The sequence below is a fragment of the Acanthopagrus latus genome, chromosome 4 (assembly GCF_904848185.1).
Source record: "Acanthopagrus latus isolate v.2019 chromosome 4, fAcaLat1.1, whole genome shotgun sequence".
NCBI classification, from domain to species: Eukaryota; Metazoa; Chordata; class Actinopteri; order Spariformes; family Sparidae; genus Acanthopagrus; species Acanthopagrus latus.
In genome coordinates, this window is record NC_051042.1 from 9,355,550 (window position 1) to 9,368,240 (window position 12,691).

Below are 12,691 nucleotides of genomic sequence, written 5' to 3' on the forward strand. Positions count from 1 at the left end.
TGCTGGTGTGCTGCAAATTAGGGCCAATAAAAGATAACTTTCACAGCACAGCCACTATGCAAATGGTCCACTTGTTACATGTCCAGTGTAGTCAAAGTGTTAAGGTGAATTGCATTCTGAACAGAGATCATGTTTTCGTTTGTTGTTGTTTTGGTTTGTCCTCAGGATTACACAAAAACTACACTACAGATTTCCATGAAACTTGCATGGAGGATGAGTCGCAGCCCAGAAAAGAACCCATTAACTTTTGGTGTAGATCCAGATGAAGGGCTGGATAAAGGGACTGTTAGAGTGATACATGCACTGTACTGTGTGTCATTCTAGTTATGCTGAAGTCTATTCTGATCAGGTCCTTCATTCATATTTGGGTACCTTTTCCATGACTGTGTTTCAGATTACCAATGAAGGCCTCTACCATATGTTATTTCATGATTTGGTCATATAGTGTTTGCCATGCAAAACTTAAGGAAAATATTCAAAGGTATGTCTGTGACGTCACAGATATACTCTTCTTGCTCAGAATTATACATTTTTTCATCAACAACACTCAAATCCAAAGTTTCCACAGACTGCACTGGTCTCTGCTGCAATCTGTACATCTGACTGTCCATGTTTTGGGGAAGAGCATTAGAGGAGCAGCATAGTCTTTCGATTTAAATGCTGGTGTGAGCCCAGGCAAACATTTTCACTCATTAATGCCTGGAAGGAAATATAAAACTGTGTGTAGGAAACACTATGGATAATGAATCATGGAGTTTAATACAGCGTGCAGATGTCACATACAGGGATAACCCTGACCACGCAATCCTGCTCAAAAACATCTGGAAACAGGATCTGAATTAGGCCTAAAATTTAGATTAGCATTAACATGCTTATCTTAATGTGAAGAGTGAGGTGTGTGCGTGTGTGTGTGTGAGAGTGTGCGTGTACGTGCATCTGTGTGTGTGTGCATCACAAATTGAGAGCGTTTGCTCTGCTTATTGCTGGGATGCTTTGTGGGCGGTGTGGAGGGGAGCGTAATTAAAATAGTTTCTGAGAGAAACAGCACACCACATCTGAGGTTCCACCCTCTTCCAGCATTTAACCACATTAAGAGCGTCTCACTTAGAAATGGCAACCAGAACAACCTCTGTTACACACGGCCTGGCTGATGTTTTGGTGTGCTGTCTGACTTGCAAGGGGTCTCAGAAGCATAATGTGCACACATTTGTAATTAAAAGAGCTGCCTTTTTCTGATCGTCGGAGTAAATAAAGTGACAGAGGCTGCTAGCTGGGTGATGTATGGGAGGGGAAGACAAATTAACCGTCAACTCTCAGGGGGATACTCAGCACAGGCCTTCATAGCAGCAGTGGAGCAGCGCCAAAGGGCAGAGAGATTTGTAGATGATGGTGCTAATTACCAGAATGCAAACCATAATGCGACCAAGATGGAAGCAATTTAGGCAGTAGTCATTTAGCCTGCTGCTCTTCCGCCCACCGGCTGTTGCCTCGCCAGAGCTGGGGCATTAGAATGGGAAAAGTCTGGGACAGTTCATTGCTTGGGTGAAGGATAAAGAATAACGCATAAGACAGGGATTCTGTGGTACAAGGAGCACATGGAGTGAGCCCTGTGATAGACCATTCATTTCTACTTTTTTTCTTAATCTAATAGATCCAAAATGACCCTCAGCTTTGGCAGGATATGCTTACAGGTCTGGTGGAGGAAGAAGTCTATGGAAACAAAGAAGGCTGGGAGCTGGATTTGATTCCCACGTCAAACCTGCAGTGGTGGTTTCCCACCACCTCTAGAAGAACTATGTGGATCTCTGCGCCACTGTGCTACCAGCAAGGAGCTCTGATTCAAGACAGATATTGACCTCAGCCTGTTATAATGGATTTACTGTGTAAGCCTGCAAGCGCCTGATAAAATCAGACAAATGTATTCATTCTCTGGTTAGATGCGGACCGACGAAACCAAACATTTTTTGTTAATTCAGAATTCTTCTTAAAATACCAGAAAATTGGCAGGCCTAGATAAAGTGTTTAAATTGATAATCTTAGCTATGAATTTATCCCCTAATGAATTCCACTGTAAAACATTGCAGTGTGTTAAGGTTCCTCACTTAATTTTTTTCAAGGTTCAGTAGGTTTTTTTTTTTTTTTTATTTACCAGCACATCCATCAGAAGTCTTATTCCTCACCTGTTGCAGTCCCCGGCGCTGGCTCAGCCCGCCTGTATAGTTTGGGATGAAGAGGACTTCAGAGGAGAGAGCTGTTCCGCACTCAGCCACTATGTAATTTTATCCACGCCGCAGTCTCTCACTTCACACAGGGCTGATACCTTTTGCCTCCCACTTTCCTTTGTATCAATTGGTTGGAGTTCAGCCTATTGTCACCACAAGCCTCTTTTATATCTGCGCCCTGTCTGAGGAGACGCTCTCAGTCAGACCTGCAGGAGGGATTTCCAGCAGCAGCAGAGGCAAGGAGAGGATCCGACCCCGGAGGCGGCTGTGCTGTCAGCGTCGTCTCTCGGGCTCGGATGTTTGCAAGGCAGGAGCTCTCGAGCTTTGGGGCCCCGAAACTTTAATGGGAGCCAAGAGCCAGACAGGATTTCCCCGTTTTTTCCTCAACAGTCGCTGGTCCTCGGCCATGCCACGATGCTGATGATACCATTGCTGGTGTTGCTGAGCCTGTTGGATCCCGTTAGTCCCCGGGCTAACTGCGCCCCGGGCCAGGCTGGCGACCCCCGGCAGCGGAGGGACGCTGGGGGCCGCGGAGGAGTATACGAACACCTCGGAGGCGCGCCGAGACGCAGGAAACTCTACTGTGCTACTAAATATCATTTACAAATCCACTCTAATGGGAAAATAGATGGATCATTGGAGGAAAACAACCCGTTCAGTGAGTATTCATTTGGTCTAATGCGAACTGCACCAAACACAGGCAAAACTATGGAAGACAGATATAATGACAGTTATGATAACGAAGACTGCTGATTTGACGCTGTGTGATTTAGGTGAACATTGTTTTATCAAAGACATGCAGTCAAGCTGTGAAATGAAAGTTGTTGTGTTTTTTTATGCAAAATGGTTGGATTAAACAAAAATAATAAAGTTTCACCATCGGGTCAATATATGTTTTACATATGTGATTAGAATATATCAGACTTTACAGTAGTCGATATTTGCTGAGGGAGTAGGTCACGTTGTGATGATCTCTGTTGATAATCTATTAGTTTCACTGGCAGTAACCTAGTCAAGCGCGCTCGTAAATGTCCGTCCGTGTATGTGTGCGTGTGTTTGTGTGTGTGTGTGTGTGTGTGTGAGAGAGAGAGAGAGAGAGAGAGAGAGAGAGAGAGAGAGAGAGAGAGAGAGAGAGAGCATAGCTGCCGGCATGCAGGTTTATCTCTAGGAGAAGCATCAGCTAAACTGACATCCGGCCGGGACAAAGGCGCTGTCCTAACAGATGTATTTATCAAATCAGTGGCCATTAGAGGCTTTCTACATCGCTGAATAGGCCATTGACTAATCAAGCGCTGATTAAAAGGGCCAATAAACGCACCGTTTGGCATGGGAGGTGTCAAACATAACCGGAACTCAATTAGTTTGCTTTGCTTTTCCAGCTTCAAAGATTAACTGGATGAGAGACTGATACATCCACAATGAAAGAATAATTATCTTTGAAAGGATTTTTTTTTTTTTTTTTTACCACGATGAATTTAATACACATTCTCCGCAGCCGTACAGCAAAGAGATGTTAAGCCATATAACTGTTGTAGATGTATCTGTCTTTCAGGCATCATGGAAATCACAGCAGTGGATGTGGGTGTTGTGGCCATAAAAGGGCTTTTCTCAGGCAGATATCTGGCCATGAATGACAAAGGGCGGCTGTATGCTTCGGTGGGTAAATATATCATGTCATCATCTAATGTGTTACCTTCTCTCCAACATTTCCAGCTCCTGTTTGACACCGGCCCAGAGGCAGCAGGTTACAGGCCTCATATATGACAAGGCAAACATGCTGTATTGTTTACCTACTGCAACATCACATTTATCTGGCGTACACCACACTGTTCCGTGGCTGATTCAATTTCCGGGAGTAGCGGAAGTCTGTGTTGTGGGAGCCCATACAGAGAGCTGAGTGGAATGGAAACTTTCACGGTGTCATTGATTGGTTGTCCTGTCGTCAATCACAAATGTGGCTTACTCTTTTCTTTCTTTCTCCCCCCCAGGAAGTGTTCAACAGAGAGTGTGAGTTTGTGGAAAGGATTCATGAGCTGGGGTACAACACCTATGCATCCCGCCACCATTCCACAGAGCAGCCGCTGCCGTTAGGGGGTGGCAGCAGCAAGCGACGAGCCAGTGCCAAGCGCCAGTGGTACGTTTCCATTAACGGCAAAGGCCGGCCACGACGAGGCTTTAAAACTCGAAGCACGGACAAAGCCTCACTTTTTCTGCCTCGGGTTCTGGGCAACAAGGACCATGAAATGGTGAGGCGACTGAGGGATAGTCAGAGTGTACACCACCACATGCATCATCGCCGCAGCAGCAGTGATCGCCGGAGACGTCGTGCCAGGAAAGGCCGGGGCCAGAGGCCAGATAACTGAGCAGACTTAAAGAGGGGGGAGTTGACCCCATGGCTCTATGATTCATCCAAACATGGACCCCTGATCTTGCACATACTGTAGCTTGATTGCAATGACGACTTAAAAAAAAAAACAGTTTGGATCCTGCTTTCTGGATTATTCAAAGCTTTTGTCGGTCATGGATGCACGGACAAAGATGGAAAGAAGGGCCAGATTAAAGAAACTTGGACACACACACACGCACACATACACACACACACAGCTGTGTTATCTTTTATTTACCGACATCGGACTTCTTCACAGTGGTACCGCCTTGTAAACAAACTTATTATTGTAGTTGAAGTCCATAGTTTGTAAAGGTTTTAACTGTGTTCAAGGCACTATTTTACCATTAACTTCACAAAAAGCATTAAACCTTTTCAAAGCAGTGGTATTTTTGTAAATACATTAGGTGCTATGCATGTACAGTAAATTTACAGCCTTTCATTCGTTTAAAAGCTGATATGACAAACACAATGTGATATTTTGCTATTTTGAAGTGCTACAAACAAAACAGATACCGAAGAGAAGACAGAACACAGCCAAGCACTTTTTGTCAGATTCACATAAAGAAGCAAATGGACACTCAGCGTCAGATGGGACCCTGTTCATATTTGTGACATTCTTACAATGTGATAGTCTACTGTAAACTGAAATATGTATTTGTATATTGGTCTAATGATAAGAATATTTATTTGGTGCCTGTGGTGTAAGTTATTGATAAGACTATTTCTGCATTTTACCGATGTTGCTGTTTGTTTTCACTCTGCACCTGCTTACAACATAAACAAATAATACTGACCTGAGGCAACAACTGGTTAATTTCTTTGAACATTTCTTTGAGTTGTTGAAACATGTTTTCATAGCCAAAGCTTTTCACAGACCTCAAAATCATATTTTCCCTTAAGAAGTGGTTCATGGTTTAGTGCAGAGGAACATGCAGCTGTTTACACTTACAAATGCCAACACCGGCATTCAAGAGACATTATGCTCTAAAATCAGATTTTTTATTTATTTTTTATTTTTTAAACTAAGATCAATATTTGTAAATTATTTGTTTTTTCTATGTGTCAAACATAGAACTTGAGTTGATGAAGTCTTAGTTTCAGTTTGTGTTTCTTCTATTCTGTCAGCCACAGATCTTTGAGGGCAAGCTGCTAGACACACACCCAAAAGTTTTTTTGTTTTTTCTTTTCTATTTCAGTAAAAGATTTGAAACAGCAGGTATCCTGACCAAATTTGCTTAAAATGTTCTTAATTATATACAGCTTGTCTTCTGTTAAGCTGCCCTCTTCAAACAAAACCTGATGACATCAAATTTCACTGTTGAATATCACGGCAGCTACTGTCAGTACATTGTAAATGGTCGACCATCAGTTGTCTCTTGATTAATTAACAGTACTTAATACTACTATCATAGTTTTAGTACTCAATCGCATATCCTTTAATTATGATTTAGGGGACCAAAGGCCTACAAAGAGAACAGCCTGCCGGGCCATGTTTTTCCTGTATATACCAGCAGTAGACAGGTGTGCTTGTCACACTGTTAGCAAGGTTTATTATAACTTGGAGGGAGGGGGTGCATTTAGAGTGCTAGCCCCTCACCCTCTCTCTCTCTCTCTCTCTCTCTCTCTCTCTCTCTCTCTCTCTCTCTCTCTCTCTCTCTCTCTCTCTCCACATGAGACCTTATCCCTTCCTCCCTGCTGCAGCTCATTTGTTAAAGTGCCGCACCTGTTGCTGCAACACAACCAAGCAGAAACTACAAAGACAACCATCCATGCAAAATTCATCACACAGCAGCATTCTGAGTCTTTTGGATGTTCAGGTTTTTCCTTGCCCCACTCTCATCTATAGGTAGCAGCATATAAAGCCTTGTCATCCTATACCTGCGGGCTGGGGAGGCTTCCTTGCTTGGACAATAGCTCCTCCCAAGGGGGGCCTGGGAAACGATGCCGCCTGAGACTTTTGGGCTTTTTTTTTTTTTTTTTTTTTTTTTAAACACCGACCAAAAGCCACAGACTGGATACACAAGGCAGGTCCCCCTGAAAGCAGAAACTGTGTCATACAAAGTGTAGCACCTTGCTATGTTGTTATGAGTGCCAAACTCTAATATTACTCAGTAGGAATGTGGGACTACAGAAGGTTAAGGCCTTTTGTGGCCCCTCTCAGTGCTTGTCTGTTTAATTTAGACACATGTATCTATTGAATCTCTTCTACATGCCCTTTCTGTCCACGACATCCCATTGAAGTATTCGCCCTTCTAAGATTTATCAGCCCAGCAAAGGAAAAGCCATTCTTCCGCAATACGCGATGGGCTGTAGGGGTGCAGGGTTAAGGATTACTTAGATAGCATTCTAACTCTAACGCATTATCAGCCCATCATTCAGAGAGGGAAATACAGAGAGTCACAATTATCACAGCTGCAAGAAGCTGGGAAGTCCAGCTGAGAGTTCCTGAGAAAAACTGTGTGATCAGGTAAAACAAGAGCGGAGAGCCTTTCTAATAATGTGGTCTTTACAGAGGCTTACAAGTTGCCTTATAACATCTATATCCCTTATAAAAACAATACTCTAAGGTTGTTAATAACTGTTCCAAGTAGTGGCAATTTTATAAAAGTACACAAATGTTTTGAAACTTAAACTGAACACGTTTTAGTCTTCTTCTGACCTTTGAGAGGCCTTGAAAATGTACAATACAATTACTGGAGCAGGTGACTGCAGTACAGGCATGTTCACTTGTAAATGGTGACCCCTAGAGGAAGATAGCTGTCGCTCGTCCAGGCACTGGTGGCCATGTTGGCCTGTGTGAAGTAACGTTTAACTAAATGGTCTCATATGGTAGAGCTTCTCAGTGTCCCCTGTAGGCGATGCACAGCCACTCAACACAAAAAATGTCTAATCTTTTCAGAGTTTTTAGTTGTAGCAGAAGGCCATGGATATAAAATGTTATTCTTCGTGACTTAAATGATGTTTCAACCGATTGAAACATTTACTGAAATGATTTAGTTTTTGAAAGCCCAGCAGGTAAGATGAGACAAGAGACTTTGTTTATTGCAAAGAGAAAAAACTCTGTGTTTCTCCAGCTATGCAAAACATGAATAACTAGAATGTCGCTCAATAGAGTGAATACCCCCATCAAGGCCCAACAGTCCCCATTTGTACTTCCTCACAGATACCAGCCTCCTAAATAATCCTATCTAGCAATGGTAAAGAAAGTGAGAGAAAATCCAGGATCAGCTCTATAAGTTTTTTCTTTGCAATCCTAATGACACCCTTGGTAAGACACCTATTTATAGGCTACAGAGATGTGTGACATGAAGTCATGAATTCAGGTTGATCAAAATGCAGTGCCTGATTCACTAGGTAGTGCATTTATTGCATTATAAAAATGCAAAGAATAAATAATGAAAGAAGGGAAAGAAGATAAGTAAATGGGATAAATTGTGCCACAGTAATCAAAATAAAGTCCCCCTGATGTTACAGTTGAATGTTTGAGCTTCCCTGCGTCGAATGATTCATGCACAGAGCAAATACTAACGAAGATACTGTGACTAATAAATGTGATAAAATCCCTTATTAAGTTACTGGAAACACCTTAGTGTTACACCTCAAAGAGTCATCAGTTGATGAAGGTTCTCAGTCATCCGTCCTACCTGAGTCTAAAAATTGGTTAAATAAAAATATTTCTTTTACACATTTTAAGTGATAAGAAATAACTCTGAGTTGTGTTTGTTTTTGTAATTCATTCATGTTTGAGTGGTTCATGTGTATGCCTACACTACACAACAGTACAATAAAGGCCTTAAATATTTAGATCTCACTTAAAACTAACTATATCTGCATGGTTAGAGTGTGCACTCATGTGAAAAACCTCTGAATTGTGTTTCTTTTTGTGCAAACCCCAATTCCAGTGAAGTTGGGACATTGTTTAAAACGTAAATAAAAACAGAATACAATGATTTGCAACTCCTTTTCAACTCAAATTCAATTGAGTACACTACAAAGACAAGATGCTTAATGTTCAAACTGATAAACTTCTTAGTTTTTTTTTTTTTTGTTTTTTTTTTGCAAACTTTCAATCATTTTAAATTTGATGCCTGCAACACGTTCCAAAATAGCTGTGACGGCGGCAACAAAAGATTGGAAAAGTAGAGGAAAACATAAAAAAAACACCTGTTTGGAACATTCCACAGGTGAACAGGTTGATTGGATACAGCTGAGTGCCATGATTGGGTAAAAAAGGAGCATCCCCAAAAGGCGTAGTTGTTCACAAGCAAGGATAGTGCGAGGTCCACCACTTTGTAAACAAAGTAACTTACAGTTTAAGAACAACATTTCTCAGTGTACAATTGCAAGAAATTTAGGGATTTCATCATCTACAGTCCATGATATCATCAAAAGATTCAAGGAATCGGGAGAAATCTCTGCATGCAAGCGGCAAGGCCGAAAACCAACAGTGAATGCCTATGACCTTCGATTCCTCAGGCGGCACTGCATTAAAAACCAACATCATTCTGTCAAGGATATTACCACATGGGCTCAGGAACACTTTGGAAAACCACTGTCAGTTGACACACTTTGTCCCTTCATCTACAAGTTAAAACTCTAACACGCAAAGTGAAAGCCTTATATCAACGACAAAATGTCGCCGGCTTCTCTGGGCCTGAGCTCATCTGAGGTGGACTGACGCAAAATGGAAAAGTGTGCTATGGTCTGACGAGTCCACATTTAAAATAATTTTTGGAAATCACGGACATCGTGTCCACCGGGCCAAAGAGGAAAAGGACCATCCTGATTGGTATCCGCTCAAAGTTCAAAAGCCAGCATCTGTGATGGTATGGGGGTGTGTTAGTGCCCATGGCATTGGTAACTTACACATCTGTGAAGGCACCATAAATGCTGAAAGGTACATACCGGTTTTGGAGCAACATATGCTGCCATCCAAGCAAGGTCTTTTTCAGGGAGGCCCACTTATTTCAGCAAGACAATGCCAAGCCACATTCTTCACATTTTACAACAACATGGCTGCTTAGCAAAAGAGTGCAGGTACTAGACTGACAGTCCAGACCTGTCTCCCATTGAAAATGAGTGGTGAGTTATGAAGCACAAAATATGATTGCGGAGGCCCTGGACTGTTAAGCAAGTGAAGTCATATATCAAGCAAGAATGGGAAAGATATCCACCTACAAAACTTCAAAAATGAGTGTCCTCAGTTCCCAAGCGCTTATTGAGTGTTGTTAAAAGGAAAGGTGATGTAACACAGTGGTAAACATGCTGCTGTCCCAGCTCTTTTGGAATGTGTTGCACGCATAAAATTCACAAAGAGTGAATATTTGCAAAAAAAAAAAAAAAAAAAGTTTATTAGTTTGAACATTAAATATCTTGTCCTTGTAGTGTATTCAATTGAAAAGGATTTGCAAATCATTGTATTCTGTTTCAATTTACAATTTACACAATGTCCCAACTTCATTGGAAGTGAGGTTTGTAATACATTCATGTTTGATCGGTTCATGTGAGTGCCTACACTACACAGCAGTATAATAAAGGCCTAAAACATTTATATTTCACTTAAAACTAACTATATTTGTATGGTTACAAGTGTGCGCTCATGAATGGAAGACAAAAAACCTCTGTAAGCCTATGTTTGATATAATGACACTAAATGTATGCATAGTTGGACTTTATGGACAGCATGACACTACTGTCTCCTGTCTTACTGTATGTGTACCATGCAATAGTGGGACAGTTGGACAGTTAAAGTAGTGTACAGTTAAAAAAAAGTAATTGCCCCACCAGTGCAACAGTCCGACTAACACCTAATACCTAACTATTAAGTAGGTTCCATAATTGTGAATTTGACGTGGTAATTATTTTCTTTGTGACAGACACACATTTGAGAGTTGCTATGACTTAGTACATGTGTGAGGAGAATCTTTTTAATGATAATGCATTATGTTGGAAAATAGCTTTTTGCTAAGGTTCTTCCATCTTCTATGGTTGTCATCATTTAATATAAAAAGGTGGTTGGGTTAATAGTCTCAAAGTTTCTCCGTATTTATAGTCAGTGATGATGCTTTTTGTTTAAAGAGCATGGTCATTTGTTGCATTTATAAATTGTAAGAACATTCAATGATGAATAAATTGTGAGCGAAAGAATGTTTGTGTTGAATGGTGAGACACTTTAAGCTCTGAATTCCAGCTGTCACACGGTGAAATCTAAAACCTCTTTCGCTTAACATAATTCATTGCATACATGCAACCTAACACCACAATGACTTCAGTACAACATAAACAAAAGACACTGCAGTAAATAACTTACAAGTCTTGGTGAGCAGGAGAGAAAATCTCAAAATCATTTTATTGAAAAGTGGTAGTGGGAGATTGCAGAACCATGGACAGCAACAGCACGGACCCTGCTGGTCTACATGGGTCACGAACATCCTCGGTCTTCATTTCCAATAACAGTCTAAACCAGCCTGCTTAAATTTTGCTGGAGGTCCATTTCCAATGGTCCACCAGGCTCCTCTTCCAGGGGTTTAACCTAAAGGTTGAATGGACCTCTACTTCAAAGATTGAGGACCCTGGTGCTCGAACAATTCAGCAGCTATCCAGCGATCAATCAGTTTTCATGAAGGTGTAATTGTATTATCAGTGATATCCCCTCAATGTGATACAGTTGCCATACAGCTACACCGGAGCCTAGATTAATCAGTTGTCCTGCACGTCCAGTATTTCATCAGCTGCCCTAACCCAATCACCAAAATGAATGTTAGCAAAGTACATTTCTGCAAAAAACATGCACGTGTTAAAACTTTGTGTTTCTTTTGTTCAATTCTTTATTATGTCAGTACCACAGGCTCATCTCTGAGATTTGTCTGCTTTCAGGGCGCCATTCTCAGCACACATAGAAACAATGTATTTGTATACTGAGGATCAGCAGAATGTGAACGTGAGAAAATGTGTCATGCGTGGTCAATGGGGAGCAGAAGCGAGCCACCCCAGAGATCAAAGAATTGTGTCTTGAGGCTGACAGAGAAGGAAGACCTTCAGTACCAGAACATAGAGGTGAATAATGGGACTCTCAGCAGAGAGGGTATGTTAGCGCTCAACATAGATTTAGCAGGGATAATACCAGTGATGAGAAGCTGATGTGAAAGGGAGGGTGAGCTGTTTGGTTTGGTTTATTTCAATGGACGTCCAAAGCAATGCACCAGTGCATCTGAAAGACTGTCAAGCATGACACATCAAAGACATGCTGCCATGACACCAGATGATTATCATAATTTAAACAACAGATGCTTCAACAACCATCTGTTATTTCAGAGGAGCATTTATGTTTTTTTTGTTTTTATTTTATATGTTTGAGACCACTCATTTTGGTGCGGCCCTACAACAGTTCAACGGTGGTATTAGTTCTGAAAAGAGAAAAACAATCATAATCATAAAAGAATAAGCATATGTAGGCGGTTTGAATGAAATTAACACAATATGAAATAATTACTTCTTAAAATAAAACTTTACAAATAAAATAAATAAAAAATAAACCTTTCATGAAATGTGAAAATATGGGCCTATAGGCTATATATATATATATATATATATATATGTCTGTCTATATTATTATAGAGGGATAAAGAGGCCTACTACATGGTCTATTAACACATGTGACATTTGACAAACGAGTGACGAGTGTTTCAGAATATCAGAACTGTATAAACTCTTGGCATTGACAATGACAGCCTACTTACCATGCTGCAAACTCTCTATTTAGTCTTACCATTGTTTTCTATAAGGGCCCGGGACATGATTTCCCTTCTGCCGTCTTAAGTTAGCGCTTTTTTGTCATTTGGTTGAATTGGACCTGTGTTTTTTCCTGTTATTGTTCATTTATAGAACTGTCTCCTGTCTCGACACCACGGTCTGTTAACTTGGCCGTTTCCTATTTTACATCCTCCCATACATAAATTATGATATTCTGCTGCTGATAATGAAAGCCGCACACAAAGAAGTTTTTTTTTATCATTATTATTATAATAACGCCTTTATTCATTTATTTTCTACAAACTCCTGACTTTTCTCTCAGATAAGG

At 41.0% G+C, this 12,691-nt stretch overlaps 1 protein-coding gene across 1 annotated transcript; it reads left to right on the plus strand.

The window, feature by feature from the left end:
* Nucleotides 1–2,445: 2,445 nt before the first annotated feature.
* fgf3 (fibroblast growth factor 3) lies at nt 2,446–5,410 on the plus strand. The gene is made up of 3 exons (XM_037095824.1): nt 2,446–2,880; nt 3,775–3,878; nt 4,211–5,410. The coding sequence occupies exons 1-3, from the start codon at nt 2,637–2,639 to the stop codon at nt 4,583–4,585; spliced, it is 723 nt and encodes a 240-aa protein (XP_036951719.1). The 5' UTR covers nt 2,446–2,636; the 3' UTR covers nt 4,586–5,410.
* Nucleotides 5,411–12,691: the final 7,281 nt, after the last annotated feature.